Genomic DNA, 14,174 nt, shown 5'->3' with positions numbered 1-14,174 from the left:
TCGATTGGAGTAATCTCTGCCATGAATGCTTGAGAGACATCCCCATCATTTTCTAAGTGAATGCTCCAATCATATGAACCCTCTCTTGCAGTAGAGATCAACGCCTTTGAGCTAGAGTTGCTTGATGCATTCCTGTTGTTTGAACTCTGGCTCGAATTATCTTGCTTTTGTTTCTGACATTCCCAAGCAAAGTGCCCATAACTTTGACAATTAAAGCACCTCACTTTGGTTTTGTCGAAACCAACACTCCTTCCAACAAATTTCCTCCCAGTTCTATTCATAAACCTCTTCACACGCCTAGAAATCATGGCCATTTGCCATTGCAAATCCATCTCTTCAAGATCATCAGGGTCAATCTGATCATAGTCTTCATCTAAAGTAGCAGGATCAGAAATCTTTCCCTGAATATAGTTTTCATAAGAGGCAACAAACGAAGCAAGTAGAGCCAGATGCTCTTCAGCAGACTTCACACTCATTGGCATTGACTTAGCAGTAGTACTCTGCTTAGAAGCTGACGATTTCTTAACTCCTGATGATCCTCCTGAAGCAGCAACAAAACACACATCACCATCCTGATTCACCATAACCTGCTCATTCTCACATGATAAAAACGCAGTAGCAGAGTCGCTAGAAGCGTTGTGAGATGAAGAAGATGTAAGCCCATTGTACACTGCCGGATCTTGAACCTGATCATATCCAGTATCTTTCTTCTTCATGCTGAGCTCATAAGCTCTCAACTTTCCTACAACCTCTTCAAGCTCTTTTGTTTCATAATCTGCTTCACCCTTGATCATTAAAGTGTAGATATCCCACTTAGTAGGCAAAGCATCTAGCAGCTTGTTATTTTTCTCTACGTCAGAATAGCAATCGATCTCATAGTTGTCCATTTCTGACATCAGATGGTAGTAACGCGTGATGACGTCTTCAAGTGACTCATGCTTCATGTACTTGAAAACAGCAAACTGCTTCTTCAGTAGATCAATCTTGTTCTTCTTGACATCAGCATTACCAGCGTATCTTTTCTCCAAAGCATCCCACATATCCTTTGAGTTAGTGTACTTTTTGAAGGTATGTTTGATGCTATCAGGTAACGACATTTTGATTGCAGCCAAGGCTCTCTTTTCAGCCTCATACATCTTTTTATCATTATCTTGCATGTTCACATATTCTGTTCGACGTGGTCTGCCCTCAAAGTCGTGTGTTGGATTCACGTAACCATCTTCGATGCATATCCACATGCGCGTATCCTGATATTCAATGAAGGATTGAAAACGATCCTTCCATGTCAAATAGTTCTCCACCTTCATCATCTTAGGTGGTTTGTTGGTAGTGCCAACCTCGTGCTCCATTCTCAACAGCTCGTTCAAACTAGACATGTTCGACATTTTAACGTAACAGACTGAGAAAACCGTACGAAAGTTTCCGAAAGCAGTGGTTACTAAGTTACACCGTTAGAATCGTCTCGAAAAGACGAATCCAATGATATATAATGTCAAAGACCGAAATCGGGATTTTCCAGACTTTTTTTTTTTTTTTTTTTTGTCCTAAAAATCACACGAGTTCAACGGTGCAAACGGTTCTGTCTAACGAGTTACGGATCAATTTCTATTTGCAAAACACCGAAAATTTTCCGACGCTTGCCAACTTAAATTCCACCTCTTAATTTTGCTGATAATTTCGCTGGGAACACTGTTAATTTCGCTGGTTTTGACTTAAAATCGCTGATCAGGTTAAATTTGCTGGTTATTTCGCTGAAAATGCTAAATTCGCTAGTCTACTTTCGCTGGTCAAATTCGCCAAATTCGCTGGTCAAATTCGCCAAATTCACTGGTCAAATTCGCTATTACGACGACCAGTAAATTCGCCGAAACCGAAATAATTTCGCTGTGGAAAGTTATTCGGTTACCAAAGTCGCCTTTGGATTTAAGTTCGCCGGGTCAAACAACAATTTCGCTAAGCAGACTGTTAAATTTGCTGGTGAATCTGCTGGTCAGTGTAATTTCGCTGGTCCTGCTGCGAAATTGCTCAAATTCGATAGGTATCTATGGAAAGTTGATCTTTTTGAAATTTTGATGATTTTCTGGATTCTGCTAACACAAATCTGCAAAATCAGAAAACCTAATCAGAACAATAATTTCGAAAATTGTGAAGAACAGATTAAAAACCACGAAGAACACGAAGAACAGTCTTCGAATCTTCAAGTCTTTCAACCAAAATTCTTCAACACAACCAACCAGAACTTTCTCCAACACCTGCAAAACAGCAAACAAGCAAACCAAAAGATCAAAATACCTAAAAATTTCGAAAATTTTATCAACCAAACACAAAAAATTTCGAAAATTTTTTTAAACCCTAATTTTCAGGTTTAATAAAAATTTCGAAATCACTTCCTGTTTCTGCAGCAAACAATTCTGAACCGAGCAATCAAGAGCCTAATGCTCTGATACCAATTGTAGGTCCCTTTGATGTTATGGATCGTCACAGAATCGTCTATCTAACCTAGAGTGCGGAATCCTCTAGATCAGATTGTAGCAGAAAACGTGTAGAACAGCAAATCACTTTCAACCGGGTTTCTATTGATTATCAAACAAACGTATTACAATCAATCAAACCCTAACCCTAATTTTCGTCCAAGCCTAATTGCTCTCACGAAAATACTCTCTCACAAATTGTTTTGGCTGATTAACCTTAACCCTAATGTCTAACCTTGTTTATATAACACAAGGTTCACAACTGGGCTAGGTTAAAGACTCCTGGGCTGCGAATTGGACAGGCCCAATTCGCCCCCATCACCCAATTCCTTGGGTTTAGTTAGCCCAAACATTCCAACTAACTATTACAAAGCTAAACCCGCTAACTGTTTATCGTTTAGCTAATTACAAGATATCCAAAGACCAAATCTAAGCTGTTGTCACAAACATGCACCAACAGAAAAATTGAAGGGAAGAAAAGATGTGTGTAGGTTTGTGTAAGGGCATTCTAGTCATTCAAGGACAATAGTTTCTCTCTCCTCCATTTCCCCCCAGTTTTTTAAACGTTAATAACTTTTTCATACGACGTTATTTTTTTTATAAAAATTGCACCAAAAAAACGAGCGTTTTTTATCTTTAAAACGAGTATACTATTGTTATATTTTCGAAAACCCAGTTGCGTAAAACGCAATAGAAAGAAACCTAGTTGCGTAAAACGCAATAGACAAAAAAAGTAAAAAATGACTTTTTTTTAAAACGCAATGCACCAAAAACACAAAAAAATGTCTTATTTGTAAAACGCAATGGCCAGAAAATACTTAAAATGTCTTATTTCTAAAACGCAATGGCATAAAAACACAAAAGAAAGTGTACTTTCTAAAACGCAATGGACTGAAAACACATAAAAATGTGTTTACCTAAAACGCAATGGACTAAAAACACTTCAAAAATGTGTTTTCCTAAAACGCAATGGCCAGAAAACACTTAAAAATGTTTTATTTCTAAAACGCAATGACCTAAAAACACAAAAGAAAGTGTACTTTCTAAAACGCAATGGACTGGAAATGCATAAAAATGTGTTTTACCTAAAACGCAATGGTCGGAAAACACTTAAAAATGTTTATTTCAAAAATGCAATGGCCTAAAAACACAAAAGAATGTGTATTTTCTAAAATGTAATGGACTGAAAACACATTTTCTAAAACGCAATGGCCAGAAAACACATAAAACTGTCTTATTTCTAAAACGCAATGGACACATAAAACTGTCTGTGAATTGTCTGAACTAGGGAGTAGGAAATCAAAAACTGTCTACAAATTTTTGTCTTCGAAATGAGGCAATTTCTGTAAAATTAAATTTTCTGATGCATTTTCTTCGAAATGAGGCAATTTTTGTCTTCGACCCCAGCCAAGGGCTCTGCCCCTTGGACCCCGCTAGGAGCTGCCGCCCCTTGGACCCTGCTCCCAGGAGCGCTGCCCCCGGACCCCCGCCAAGATCGTGAAACACAATAACTCAATTCAAAAACCCAGATCGTAAAAATGCAATTAAAAAATTTCTTACATAGATCAAAGCCGATTTCTTCAGATTTCTTTAACGATTGACGAAATTTGAATGTTATAAACTCTTATCAGCGATCGAATCGAACGAATCGGAGTGATTCGCTTCAAAATCACAGGAAAAAAATGGGATATTGTATGAAATTAAACTGGGTTTCTTCAAAAAAGCTGAAGAACACGTTGATCGGGTGTTTGAATCATTGATTGGTGATGAAAATCGCACTATAATGTAGTGATTATTGAGATAGAAAGTGAAGAAATGGTTGAAGATGGTGGGTTTTGAAAATGGTAGGTTTTGAAGTTACTGGAGAGAAAATGAAGAAGAAAAGATACGATTGACTAAAATACCTTTCCCCTTTATTTTAAATTTTGCCACATGTCATAATCATATTGCTTTCTATCCTTCTTTGTCAAAATAAACTTTCTATTTGATCCTCACCCTTATATTTAATTATTTATATAAATCTATAAATTATAGAGAAAAATGCTCGGATAGTCCCTGTGGTTTCGTCTTTTTTCACCTTTAGTCCCTAACTTTCTAAATTTACCTCAATAATCCCCAACTTTTTATTTTTTGTTCCCGGATAGTCCCTGGGTCTATCTTCAGTTTGTTTTCTCTGTTAAGTGGGTGTGAAATGACCAATTTACCATTTCCTTAAAAAGGGCAAACCATAGGGACTAGATCAGAAACATTATCATCTTTCACCATTAAAACCCTTCTTCCTCTTCTCTGTGTTTTCTCTGGCGAACAAGACCCACTTCACCTCACCCTATTTCACCTACGATTACCCCATCATTAATCACCGCCGGCGACCACCTCTCCACTGTCAAACCTCCGATCGATCACCACCATCCTCGATTAAATCTCACCCTCATTTACAACAATCATTACCGACCACCATACGCTATGCTTAATGGAGCTGCAATCATGGATGGATTATAACTTCTCACAGATTAACATGTTCTGTAATCTCTTTTGACAGGTTGACTTTCATGGTCAAACAAACTATGACTCGATTACAGTTCCCAATTAAAGTTTTATTTACTCAAAACATGCTATAATTCACATGAAATCAGGATGAACATCATATTCAACAATCTTATCGCTTACCTTTGTCTCAAATGCAGCATCATTAACGATGTCTTCACATCTGCTTTCATCATCATCATCAATGAAGTTATTCCATTTTGAAACTGGTCTCTTCATTTTTGCCATCACAGAACTTGATCCAGTATCTGTGAAACCACGATCACCATCATCGTCACACGAACCCCACTTTGAACTTCGCTTCATTATATCCGTCCTCATTGAACTTGATCTTCCGTACACAGAACAATGGTCAACAGTACCAACCCTCATTTACCACAACCATTAACAAATACAGAAACAGAGACTGCCACAGAAGTGCAAAATACGAAGCAGGAGTCAAGGAATTTGGTGACGGAGGAGGAGTTCCGGTGAGATGCCGGTGCCAAAGAGTAGGTAGCGGTGGTGATGGAAGAGATGCGACGGTGAGTGTGAGGTGTGCGGAGAGAGAAAGTAGAGTGGAGTTAGTTGAAGGAAGGTGGAGAGTTTGAGAAGAAGATGTGTTTGAGGAAAGGGTAAATTGGTCATTTCACACCCACTTAACAGAGAAAACAAACTGAAGTTAGACCCAGGGACTATCCGGGAACAAAAAACGAAAAGTTGGGAACTATTAAGGTAATTATAGAAAGTTAGGGACTAAAGATGAAAAAAGGCGAAACCACAGGGACTATCCGAGCATTTTTCTCTAAATTATATAATAACATAGATTCGGGAAGGAAGGAGACTCTAGGGTTTAAGAAACCCGCATCATACTTCTGAAGCACCTTAAACCCTAAACTAATAATACTCACTCTCACCACCACCATGGTCCTTAAAACCCTAGTTTCCTTGATTGCAGATGGGTTATGCTCCTCCTACTAACAACACCAACAACAACCGCTTTTTGTAGAAGTCGAAGACTCTTTTCTTGACACTCTTTAAAGTTTTGAGGGTTGGGTTGAAGATCATCCGAATTTATTATCACTGGCTGAAGTTAACAAAACCCTAGTTTGGAACAAATGAACACTTCAGAAGAGGTTTGTGGGTCTAAAAAGTTAGGGGATTTGATTGAGGAACAGATTGGTAAGGTTTGTTTAACATCTGATGCTGAATTGAAGGAAGAAGCGAATAATAGTAATAATAATATTGTGGATGGTGTAAGTGACGGTCCTGTTGATAATGGTGAAGTGAAAACTGTTGTGGAGGATTCTGAGGAGGAGGAGGATGAATCGAGTAGTAGTAGTAGTAGTAGTAGTTCGAGTAGTGATGATGATGATTCAGAGGAGGAGGAAGATGATGATTCGGAGGATGAAAGTGATGAGGAAGAGGGTGTGAAAGGTGAGGGTGAAATGGAAGAAGGGGAGGTAAAAGATGAAGTAATTGCTTGGAGTGATGCTGATGATGAAGATGGTGATGTTGTCAAAGGCCCGATTCGGTCCAAGAATGAGGTTCAGGTAATGCTTAACTGTTGTTTGTGTTCATATTGTATGTTGTGCGCTTCGTTGGGAAACTTATAAGTTTGTTTATTTTGGTTCGGGTAAAAATGGATTTGGGTCATAACAGGCTGATTTTGAAATGGTCAGTTATGTAGTCTGCTCGGTTTAAAATTGTAAAATGCTCCGTTTTTTGAAGCTGACCTTTGATTGAGCAATGGCCAATGGGTTTGAGTATTTGAACAGATTAGACCATTGATTGAACTGATTGGATGATAAGAATATCTTATATTTTAGTGCTTAAAAGTTAACAAGTTAAAAATATCATCTTTAAATAGTTTTTTAACAAACGCTTCGCAACATCATGTGTCGCCTTTTGGGATCAAAACGCATTGGAGTGCCTTGCATACATGTAGATAGTTAATTTTTACATTTTATGTTTCATTGATCATCCTGATGGGTAGCTCTTGTTTTTTTGTTGATTGCAGGATCTCCCTCCGGTCCCTCCGGTGACTGTAACCATACAACCCCATCATCAGACACTTCCAGTTGGAGCTGTATTATCGGTAAGCTCACTGCAAATAAAGGAAAAACATGCGTTAGTTTTGTTCAAATTTAGGCCTGTAAACAAACCCAAGGAACATGAACAGGGTTTGTATGTGAAAAAACAAACAGGTTTTCTTGTTCATGTTCGCTGGTTATGAAAATGACTGTTCGTATTTTTGTCTATATGTGTTTGTTAAGTTTTTAAACGAACGTAAATTAATGGAATGAACGGACATGAACGAAGAAAATGAATGTGTTCTTTTTTGTTCGTTCGTTAGTTGATCACCCAAGGCTTGGTTCTAAAGTTTGATGGGCGTTGATGCATGATGGGCCAGCTCGTACTACTAATAAATTTTAATTAATATATAAACGGGCAAAAGATCAAATACAAATAATCTTAACATACTAAACATACAAATTGAAGGAAAACCCAAAAAGACAAGGTGGCATTTTTGTAATTACCACCAACTATCAAAGTTACAACCAAAAATACCTAAAAAAACACAAATTTTTTTTTTTAACATTTTTTATTAAAAAATCGCTACATTTCGTTAGCAAAAAAAAAAAAAAAAATTAGCGATTTTTTAATAAAAAATGTTAAAAAAATAAAATAAAATAATTTGTGTGTTTTTTTTATTTTTTTAGATTTTTTTAGGTTTTTTGGGGGGTTTAGTTTTTAGCATTTTAGCTTGGGTGGGGGTGGGGGGGGGGGGGGTTAGGTTTTTTTTAGGTTTTTGGGGGGTGGGGGGGGGTTTAGGTTTTTTTTGGGGGTGGGGGGGAGTGGTTAGGTTTTTTTAGGTATATTTGTAGAGTAACTTTGATAGTTATTGATAATTACAAAAATGCCACCTTGTCTTTTTGAGTTTTCCTTCAATTTGTATGTTTAGTATGTTAAGATTATTTGTACAAGAACTTTACCCTATATAAACGGACTTGATGAAGTGAAAAAAACATTGTTCGTGCCTAGTTACGAACTTCTCGCCGAATTCTTTACTAACGTTTGGTTTGGTTACAGGTCTAATTTGACTGAACTTTTAATATTTGGTTTCGTTTGTACAGATTATGGGCTCTCAAGTGGTTGTGGAAGGAGTGGAGGTTCATAACCCTTTAAGCGAGGGCTCAATTCTATGGATCACAGAAAGCAGATCACCACTAGGGGTAGTGGATGAAATATTTGGACCCGTAAAGAATCCTTACTATATCGTTCGATACAACTCTGAAACCGAGATCCCTACTGGGCTCGAACAAGGCAGCTTGATCTCTTTTGTTCCTGAATTTGCAGATTATGTTCTAAACAATAACAATCTTTACAAAAAAGGATACGATGCGTCTGGTGAAAATGATGAAGAGTTATCTGAAGAGCTAGAGTTCTCGGATGATGAGAAGGAGGCCGAGTACAAGAGAATGATGAAAATGGCAAAGAGGGGATCGGCTGGAGAGAAAAATGGGCGTATGAAAAAGGATAAGAAGTCCAAAAACCGCGGTGGTAACTGGAAAAATGATCAACAGCCTTCGTCTAGTGGGCCTAACCATGGGCCTACAAGTGGTCCTAACCATGGGCCTAACAATGGGCTGAATCATGGGCCTAACAATGGGCTGAATCATGGGCCTAACAATGGGCCTACTAGCAGACCTACTAGTGGACCGTATGCGTTTTCACAGGCACCTAACATCCCTTCTGGAGTCTGGCCATTCGGGTTCTCACCAATTCAGCCACAAAATCTCGGGTTTCCTCCAAACGGGCTTCCTTCTAATGTACCACCGTTTATGCAACAGAACTTTATTCAGCAACCCTTTCAGAATCCACAATTCAACACTCCACCAGGCCAGATGTTTCCTGGCAACTTTTCTCTAGGTATTCCCCCCAATTTTGGTGCATTTGCGTCTTGGCCTTCAGGTATGCCTCAGAACAACTTCAACCAATCACAAATGGGCCCGCCAATGGTGTTCGCGGGCTTACCGCAAGGAGTTGCAATGCCTAATCAACTTCAAATGGAAAACAATAACAGTGCTGTGAGACCTTTTGTTGCTGTTGCAAATGGTGAAAGCTCTCAAAAATTTAATCAAGGCAACGGATTTTCAAATCGTGGAGGGAGAAAGCCGTTTCAAAGGGGTGGTGGTCGTTTCAGAGGGGGCAGAAATGGACCGCGATCAGGGTGAGTTGTGAACATTTTGTTATTTTTCGGATTAGTTTTCTGTGTTTTATTTGTGATGCAAAGAATTAACTGCTGCTTTAGCTTCAAGTTGTTATTTTGATGTAAAATTTGTATCATGTTATATACGTGGTTTTAGTGTTTTTAATCTTTTATCTCAATTTATGTGGCTTTCACTATACCCGATGTTCTTCTTAGATGGGTTATCTACTACTTATCTGTCATACTACAGTTGACTTTTGTGGTCAACTGAATTGATCTTATATCCGATCGATTATATGAACTTCCCAGTTTTGATAAGAATTTAGCGCTTGATTATGCTTAACGAGTATCGAGCAAAATGTAGTCATTGCTGTTGAATGCGTTGGTGAGTTCGTATTATTATTTCCGAAGTTGGTGTGTACTTAGTTTGACCTCTAAAAGGTCAAATGAATGCTGAGCTGTTTGTGACTTAGAAGGGAAGCAATAGTAAAAAGCGTACACACATACTTGAGAAGATATGCTACAATACATACAACACTTGTATAACAACCTAAATTCAAGGACCTTGTTATTTGGTTCCGGACCACTGACCGTTACTACATGATCCAACCTGCGAACACCCTAACATACAACACATATATAACAACCTAGATTCGAGGCCGCTTGTTATTTGGTTCTGGACCACTGACCGTTATTACTAGGAAGATTGTAGGCGGTCAAAAGTTCTTGATGAAATCAAGAACAATGTCGTTGATCTTCTCAGGGTTCTCTTGGCTGAGGAAGTGGCCAGCACCTTCCAACACAACAATCTGTTGAAGCAATGGCACATCATTCTTGAACCCACCACCCTGCACATACGTCTTCGTCCCCGGTGTAGTGTACAGGGGATCTTTATCCCCTACTACAAATATCACTGGTACTCGTATTTTTACCCCAGTCCACGGCGCTGTAAGCTCCCAGTTCCTGCATCGACGTATGAAATATTAGTTAATATATTGTTGTAGTGCTACGCCAATGTAAAGTGGTGTTGAATGGTACGCACAGATCTAAGGCGCGATAGTAGTTTAATGGTCCTGTGAAGCCTTTCTGTTGAAATTTTTGAAGGTTGTAGTTAAGGTCTTCCTGGGTTAACCATTGTGGCAATGGGCAAGGGGAGTTTTTAGGACCAAATGGCTCGGACTTGGGAAAACGAAGAGGGCCAGGTCTGGATTCCGTAAGGATGCGTTTAAGCACATGTTCGGTTCCATAGCTCTCTATCTCGGCTTCCATGACTCCAGGTTCCTGCAAAATGTTTACATCCCCAAGTCAAAAGATAAATGACGAAAATAACATCATTTTCGGCTTCACATCAATGTTTTGATGTATTCATATTGTCTTTAAAAAATTAGGCAAACAGAGTAGAAGCATTGTGGTTTCAGTACTGTTCTTCGATGAACGTTGCTTCTTATGAATTTAGATAATAATAATCTATTGAGGAACAAAGATATGTAAACTTGCATATCAAATGTTTCTGATCAGAATTAATAAACTATCATGACAATTCATTTTTTAAAATGAATTCCTTTACATTTTTACTTTTTCAATCTTATAAACTGCACAATATAAAACGCGTAACAATAAAATATAAGAAAATTATCAAAAAAAGAACTTAAAAGTTTTAAAAATTGTTGTTTGACCAAAAGGTTTCTAAAATAGTCAAGTTATCCCCGGCTAATCTTAGCCTTAGCTGCGGGCTAAACAATAAAAATAAGCCTTTAGCTAGCGACTAAGTAATAGCTTTCTTTAGCTAACGGAGCTGATGTGGTGTGTTCTAAGTGATTCAAATAGTATTGAGAAAAAAAAAAAACTAAAAAGCAATGTTTAAAAACCGGTTTTTAAATCGTCCCGGGTTGGGTCCTAAATTGCTTCAACCACTTGAACCGGGTTGTACCGAGCGGTTCAACCGGGTAACAGTTAACCCTAAAATTCCTAAAATACATATTCATCTCAAAAAAATAATCTAATTTCAATAAGAATTTATGTAACCGGTCATGGTGTTATCTAAAAAACAACTGTTTTCTTGTAAAATATTAAGTATTTTAAAAGCATTATTACTTATAAACAATATTACATTGGACTAGTCAGGTAACAGTTTCAACATTGATGGAATATTGAAATGAAATGCCCTATGTTAATTATCGGAAATATCGTTGGTCAATATTACCTTAATATCGTATTTTATTAAAATTAAAAAAAATAAATTTTAAGATAACGGAACCGGTAGAACTGGATCTACCGCTGATAGATAAGACATACCGTATTCAGGCTTTACCAACCTTTATTGTAAGGTCCCCTATCTAGTATCCGGTATAACCGACCACTTCATACAGGTATCTAAAACATTGCTAAAAAGTGACGTATTTTGAAAACTTTTTATTAAAGGTAGCTAGTATATCAGACAAGTTAAAAGAGGGGAGATTGAGATGGTTTGGGCATGTAAAGAGGAGGCAGTTGACAGAACCAGTTAGAGCGGTGGAAACCATAACAGTGGAAGGAAGGAGGAGTAGAGGCAGGCCCAAGTTGACTTGGGATGAAAGACTTAGGCAAGATTTGGTAGAGTTGCACCTCTCTGAGGACATGGTTCAGGATAGGAGTTCGTGGAGACATAGGATTAAGGTTAAGGACTTGTAGGGGAGGGTATAGACGTGTCTAAGCTTTGCCTTGGGAAGGGGGGCTAGATTTCTTTTACACTTTAGGCCAATATATGATGATTTTTCTTGTATCTATGCTTATATGTTGCTTGCTGATGATCTATCTGACTACTGCTACGCTATTTACTTATCCATCTTTTGTCTATCTGCCTATTGGTTGTTTTCAAGCCGGGGCAGGAAGCAGTCTCTCTATTCTTAGGATAGAGGAAAAGTTTGCCTACATACCACCTCCCTAGACCCTACCAATAGTTCTACTAATTTATGGGATTTACTGGGTGGGGTTATTGTTGTGTCTAGTTTGTTACTTTTCCCAAAAAAATATGTTTCACAATTATAAAACGTAAGACAAATAATTAACTAGTGGTATAGAATTATTATCTTTAAACGAATTGAGAGAGTAACATATAACCAACCTGGAATCTGCAGATATACAAATCATCACCAAAGACAGTTTTCAAGGCCTCAACAGGTTTCTTCGATGGTTGCCTTGGAGTATAAGCAACCGACATGCACACATACGCCTTCACTTTATCCGGTCTAAACATGCACAAGTGCCACCCTACCATCGCCCCCCAATCCGTCGCCACCAGGTACACCGGGTCTCCGCCCAAAGAGTCAATAAGCGCCACCACGTCTCCCACCAGATGAAAACACGTATAACTGGTGGGAGAAGGTGGCGCGTCAGTGTCACCATACCCTCGTAGGTCAGGTGCGACCGCGTGGTAACCGCGGTCGGCCACCGCCTGGATTTGATGACGCCACGTGTACCAAAGCTCTGGGAAGCCATGCAGGAAAAGGACAACGGGACCGCTGCCCTTTTCTGCAATATGCATGTTTATCCCGTTAACGTTTACTGTCCTATGTTGGATGCTCTCCATAACGTACTTACACACACGTATACTTGCAACAGATGTTGTGATGATAAGTGAATAAGGAGATGTTGGATGGGTCCAAAAATATATAGGTGATATGAGAATTACGTGTCGAGAGTAGGATACGTGCGACGTGCAATTTACACGTAAATACATGACTAGAGGTTTTTATGATTTACTTTTTTGAAAATGAGATTATTCTTCACAGGATCGTCTTCATTACATTGGGAGTAATTCATGTTTTTATTTCATGTTAAATGATTGATTAATTAGTTGGTCACTTTTGTCACTTTAGTACAAAGCTTAAATTTTTTGAATCTGGGTCTATGTGGTTTCAATTTTGATGTCATTTTCATCAAAAATCAAAAAATTTGGTCGGATTTTTTCAGTTAGCATCTAACTTTTTGTCTTTTTCCTCTCTTTTAATGAAGAGACAAAATGATTTTTTAACGTTTTATTATAACAATAAAAAAATCTGACCAGCTTTTAACTGAAAAAGTTGGATGTTAACTGAAAAAATTTGACCAAATTTTGCGTTTGGATGTAAATGGCAACAAAATTGAAACCACATGGGCCCAGATTCAAAAGGTTTGAATTTTGGACTAAAGTGACAAAAGTGAACAAACCCCAAGGATCATTTTCACAGTTTACTCTAATTGATTAGTGCATTATTTAACACATACCCATTTTTTAAGTTGAGACTTGAAAATGAAGAGAGGATGAGAGCTATATAATACAATTGAAGGTAAACTGAGATGTTTTCTATCGGTTCCGTTAGAAATGCTAGGAATTAGTGGTTTCTAACTGATCTCTCACAATAGAAAATGCTATGGTAGGAAAAAGACTTGTGGGAAATTTGTTTCTAACGCAATCCCGACACCTCTTACTATGCATTTCCCACCAAAGAGTTCATCATAAATTTTCTATGCATTTCCGAAGAAATTGTTTTTCAATTAACATCCTTTTCAAGTAAACAGTAACGTTAATCTTGATCAGCACTTGCACAACACAAGACATAAGATTCTTAATTTCGCATATATGTAATGTACGTTATTTAAACATGCTACGTTATTTAAAGCGCACATGTCTATTAATCTATTATCCTTGCGGCATTTCTCGACCTTTTGACACTTTTCTATTATTACATGCTAAGTTGCTAACCTAACACAGGACTTGTCACTTGTCAGTTACGAATACTAGTCACATATTTTTGCATGAATTTTGATCAAATGAAGTGGTATAAATAGTGAATTTGAGAAAGAAGACTAAAAGGAAATAAACATGTCAATTTTGAAATTGAGATACCAAGTTTGCTATTATTGATTTTATTTTATTTTATTTTATTTTATTTTAGTATAGAATAAATGGCAACACGTCAACTTTGAATAATGATACAATTAAGATC

General features: G+C 37.8%; 2 protein-coding genes across 2 annotated transcripts; one reads left to right on the top strand and one right to left on the bottom strand.

Moving 5' to 3' along the window:
- The first annotated feature begins 5,836 nt into the window (after window positions 1-5,836).
- Window positions 5,837-9,386, top strand: LOC110909001 (H/ACA ribonucleoprotein complex non-core subunit NAF1). Its single transcript, XM_022154004.2, has 3 exons — window positions 5,837-6,547; window positions 7,015-7,092; window positions 8,132-9,386. Exons 1-3 carry the CDS (start codon window positions 6,113-6,115, stop codon window positions 9,230-9,232), a joined length of 1,614 nt encoding a protein of 537 aa, XP_022009696.1. The 5' UTR covers window positions 5,837-6,112; the 3' UTR covers window positions 9,233-9,386.
- Window positions 9,387-9,691: 305 nt separating this feature from the next.
- Window positions 9,692-12,826, bottom strand: LOC110909002 (epoxide hydrolase A). Its single transcript, XM_022154005.2, has 3 exons — window positions 12,311-12,826; window positions 10,250-10,488; window positions 9,692-10,170 (listed from the first exon to the last, which is right to left on the bottom strand). The coding sequence occupies exons 1-3, from the start codon at window positions 12,773-12,775 to the stop codon at window positions 9,924-9,926; spliced, it is 951 nt and encodes a 316-aa protein (XP_022009697.1). The 5' UTR covers window positions 12,776-12,826; the 3' UTR covers window positions 9,692-9,923.
- Window positions 12,827-14,174: the final 1,348 nt, after the last annotated feature.

Source organism: Helianthus annuus, chromosome 14 (genome assembly GCF_002127325.2).
Source record: "Helianthus annuus cultivar XRQ/B chromosome 14, HanXRQr2.0-SUNRISE, whole genome shotgun sequence".
NCBI lineage: Eukaryota > Viridiplantae > Streptophyta > Magnoliopsida > Asterales > Asteraceae > Helianthus > Helianthus annuus.
This window is presented reverse-complemented; position numbering and strand designations above follow the sequence as displayed.